The sequence below is a fragment of the Apteryx mantelli genome, unplaced genomic scaffold, assembly GCF_036417845.1.
Source record: "Apteryx mantelli isolate bAptMan1 unplaced genomic scaffold, bAptMan1.hap1 HAP1_SCAFFOLD_34, whole genome shotgun sequence".
Classification (NCBI taxonomy): domain Eukaryota; kingdom Metazoa; phylum Chordata; class Aves; order Apterygiformes; family Apterygidae; genus Apteryx; species Apteryx mantelli.
The window spans coordinates 4,595,496-4,599,612 of record NW_027118693.1 but is presented as its reverse complement, the minus strand read 5'-3'; the positions used below and the strand labels follow the sequence as shown (position 1 = coordinate 4,599,612).

The 4,117-nt window shown below is 44.6% G+C and overlaps 1 protein-coding gene across 1 annotated transcript; it reads left to right on the top strand.

Moving 5' to 3' along the window:
• Positions 1-2,770: 2,770 nt before the first annotated feature.
• On the top strand, positions 2,771-3,694 carry LOC136996374 (olfactory receptor 6E1-like; the record flags this gene model as incomplete). The annotated part of the gene is made up of 1 exon (XM_067317298.1): positions 2,771-3,694. A coding segment is annotated over exon 1 (924 nt), but the record flags the coding sequence as incomplete, so codon positions are not given.
• Between the last annotated feature and the right edge of the window lie 423 nt (positions 3,695-4,117).

Below are 4,117 nucleotides of genomic sequence, written 5' to 3'. Positions count from 1 at the left end.
GCTCCCACAACTGGGGTCACATCTGGAGCATTACTCCAGCTGTGATTGGAGACTGGCCCAGCAGAGACCCCCACCAGGAACAGCTGCTCTCTGTTCAACCTTACAGTTACAGAAGGATGCTGAGTGTGGATAAAATGCCATCCTGACTGGTGTACATGACCACACTCACTAGAGACAGGTGGATATAGTTCATATGGACAATCACTCATAGCACACATTTTTCAGAAATCCTTCACACAAACCCTTTGCAAGCAAAGTGCTGTGGTCAAAATGGACCCCAAGATGCAGGAAGACTGGCCAAATGTCTCTGTGCATCAACCCTACACGAGGTGATACATCAGCTGGAAGCACAACGACACGAGTACATGTTTCCTGAAAGACTGGTGAGGAAACTGAGGGGACACTGGGCTACTCCAGCCACTCCTCTGCACCCCCTGGATGTATTGGAAAATGAAGAAATGGGTTGAAACAAGAAGAGATCTAGAGCCCAACTTAAAGAGAAACAGGGTCAAATAGTGCCCTGGGAACACTGGAGTTCAGTGACAAGCCTACAGGCAGAGGCTTGTGCTCTGCTGGGGCTGTCCACACCGAGCACAGAGAAGGTGGACTAAGAGCCTGCCTATACTCAGGGAAAGGGAAAGCCTTGCTCAGTGTCACCACGGATGAGATTGCTCTCACTGAACTTTAGGTGAACAATTCAGAGGTCAAAACAGAGGTGCCTAGTCCTAACTTAGATGCATTAAGATGGTAAGAGAGGTCTGCATTATGTTGGCAGTTATAACTCTGAACCCTCAGGTTCATACTTCCTTTTGGAGGGGTAGAAGATAGTCAGGTGGCCCTTAGGAACCAATGTCTCACCCCTGAAGAGCTCCCAGAGGTCTGCAATGAAGATGCCTAGATGTCAGTCTGTCACTCAGGCCTCCCTCTGCCCTTAGAGAAGATGAATCTCTTCCTCTCATCTCCTTTAGAAATCCATTTTGCGAAAAGTTGAATGATGCTCCACAGAAACTGCTTTCACAAATTACATTTCTTGATAGCACCTTTTAAGATTGGTGCTTCTCTCTCTTAGACTGCTTCACAAAATGGATCTACATTTCTGCAGGGATTAGGTCACCTGGGTACCAGCTATCATTTTAATTAATGTCCTGTCACCCTCTCAGACCGACTCTGCTGAGGAGCATCTCAGGAAAGCACAGGGGACCGTGATTCTTCAGGGAATACCAAAGGGCTTTGGGTGGTTTTACTTGAAAGGAAAAAAAATTCAGAGCTTACTTCTGTCTGGCAGCACAGTGCATCAGAACAAACGGCATTAGCAGCTGACTCAAAGAGGCTCTACAAGAACCTTGAAATGAGACATGCCAGATTGTTCTCTCAAGGTAGTGGGAGGAGAGGGAAGGAGATGATGGTCTGCAGAAATTCTGCTGGCCTTCTATTTCCCCTTGATAGTGTTTCCTGCACATAGATTAATGTAAGTAACTGCTTTGCTGCATTTCACCTCATTTTTCTTTGATTCTTATTGTTGTTGTTGTTGTTGTTGCTGAGTTCCTAGACTGCCTGCCTGCCTGCCTGCCTGTGACTGGCCTCCTTTGCCTGTGATATTTCTCAGGCAATGAGACCTTGCTGACCAGTCTGTGTCTATGTGCCTGGGTCTCTGCTCCTTCCTCTGCTTTAGCTTGTTGGCCAGGTCCAGCTAAGCAGCACAGAGTAGTCTTGTTCTCTCTTTTGGGCTTAAACAAGTTCTGTGAGCAAAAGCGGCAGGATGGAAAGGAGATGGTCTACATAGGGGTAGACTGTCCTGAGAGGACTGCACAGAGAATTCAACATCTTCAAGACCTCAGGTAATGAATTCAGGACTGACTCCATATCAAACCAAGCTTCATCTTTCCAGTGTTCACACACACACACACACACACAAAAAGTCTTCTGCAGTTCTGTTTGTTTGCTTGTTTATTTGTTTTGCAAGGTAGGGCTTTTTTTTTCTTATCCCCAACTGATGAATTTCTCTACATATCTTTTTGTCTCCTAGGATTTTCTTTTTTTTCTCTCTCCTTTCTATTGCTTGTATTCATTTTTATTTTTCCTTCTGGTGGCCAGAAGGTTTTATCAAAACCATTTCTCAGCAAGAAAGATTGCTGCAACTGAAGAAGAGTCTCTTTGTAAAGATTTCTGCTCTATAGGGAATAGGTCAAGCTTGGAGGGAAAGACCACATTTTGAATCATAGAATATTTATCTTATCTCTTTTTGGCTTTCTCCCTCCATTGCCTTTACTTCCCACTGACCTCCTCCTTTGTCACCATTCTCCTTCTTCCTTCTTTCCATTCCTTATCTAAAATCAGAAGGTTAATGTCAGTCTGAAGAGATGTTTTATCTTTCTCCAGGATGCATTTTATCTCATCTGAAAATATAGGTTTAAGATAGACTAGAGAAAGAATGACTGAGAAATGTCTATTTTTTTCTGCATTGACTATAAAAGGACACTTGGGTGAGGAGCTCAAATGCAAAAACTTACATGTTGTTAATAGTGGATTCCTACTCTAACCTAGAAACTAAGTTTGTTGTTACTGTTTGAAATGGTGTCTCCTTACTCTGTGTTGTTTCTCCGTGCCTCTCCTCTCTTCTCTGTTTTCCTTACAGACTTTTTGTGAGTAACCCCATGTATCTCTCTTATACTTTTACATTTTTCTATCTGTCTCCACTTCCTCTAACCTTATGAAGAATTGTTTCCTCCACTCACCGTCTTCTCTTACTCACTGCAGCTCAGTTGCAGATATGTTGAACCATACGACTGTCACAGAGTTCCTTCTCTTGGGCTTCCCCTCCCTCCACCATCAGGAGTACCTAATAGCAATCACTTTCCTGGCTTCCTACCTGGTGATCTTAGCTGGAAACCTGCTGATCATTGCCCTCGTTCTTTCTGACCGAGACCTCCACAGACCTATGTACTTTTTCCTCTGCAACCTCTCCTCTTTGGAGATCTTCATCGCTACATCCATCATACCCAAAACAGTAGCAAGCCTGTTGATGGGCAACAAAGCCATCTCCTACCCAGCTTGCTTAACTCAGTTGTATTTCTTCACCTTCTTGGGTGTCAACGAGTTTGTCCTTCTTGCTGTCATGTCCTACGACCGTTATGTGGCCATATGCTACCCTCTTCAGTACCCCATGCTCATGAACAGTCAGCTTTGTGTTCAGCTCCTGTTGGGGTCATGGACTTCAGGCTTCCTGGCCACCATTGTCCCCACTGTCCTAGTTGTCAGGCTGCCCTTCTGCAATGCCAATCGTATTGACCACTTCTTCTGTGACGGTGTGCTTTTGATCAAGCTGTCCTGTGCAGACACACAGATTGTGGAGCTGATAAATTTCGTGAACTCTTTCATCATCATCTTTGGCTCACTGGTCATGACAGCAATGTCCTACCTATACATCATTAACACCATCCTTAGGTTGCCCTCAGCTTCATCACGGAACAAGGCATTTTCTACATGCTCCTCTCACTTCACCATTGTCATCTTGGGCTACGGTAGCTGCATCTTCCAGTATGTGCAGCCTTCAGGTCACCACACTTCCTATTACAAAATGGTGGCCCTGCTCAACACAGTGGTAACTCCTCTGATGAGCCCCTTCATTTTCAGCCTGAGGAATGAGCAGATGAAGAAAGCTCTCAAGGTGGGCTTGAAGAGAAGTGTGATAATCTCCAGAAAATGTTTTTCCTTCTGAGGAGAGATTTTGTAAGTGGAGGGAAAAGGGGGGGGGGGATGGAACAAATGATTAGGATTCATTTGCTGAAATTCCATCTTTCTTTCTTGGCAGTGTGAAGTTTCATGAAATCACACCAGTTTCTCTCCTGAAACATATCACCATGATAAGACCTAATCCTCAGATAGGGATGCCTTTCAAATGGTCTAAAAGCACTTTACAAACCCTGCTGAATACCCTGGTGATGGTGTTTTCTAAGTGTGGAAACTGAGACAGAAAGCAACAAGCTGAGGACTTCCTCCTTCCTTGGCACACCAAATTCTCAAGACGGTTCACCTTCCTCCAGTTTGGATGCAGCTTCTCCTTGTCACACAATCTGGTTTCCCCTGTTTATTTTGGTGGCAGAACTTTGTTGAACCT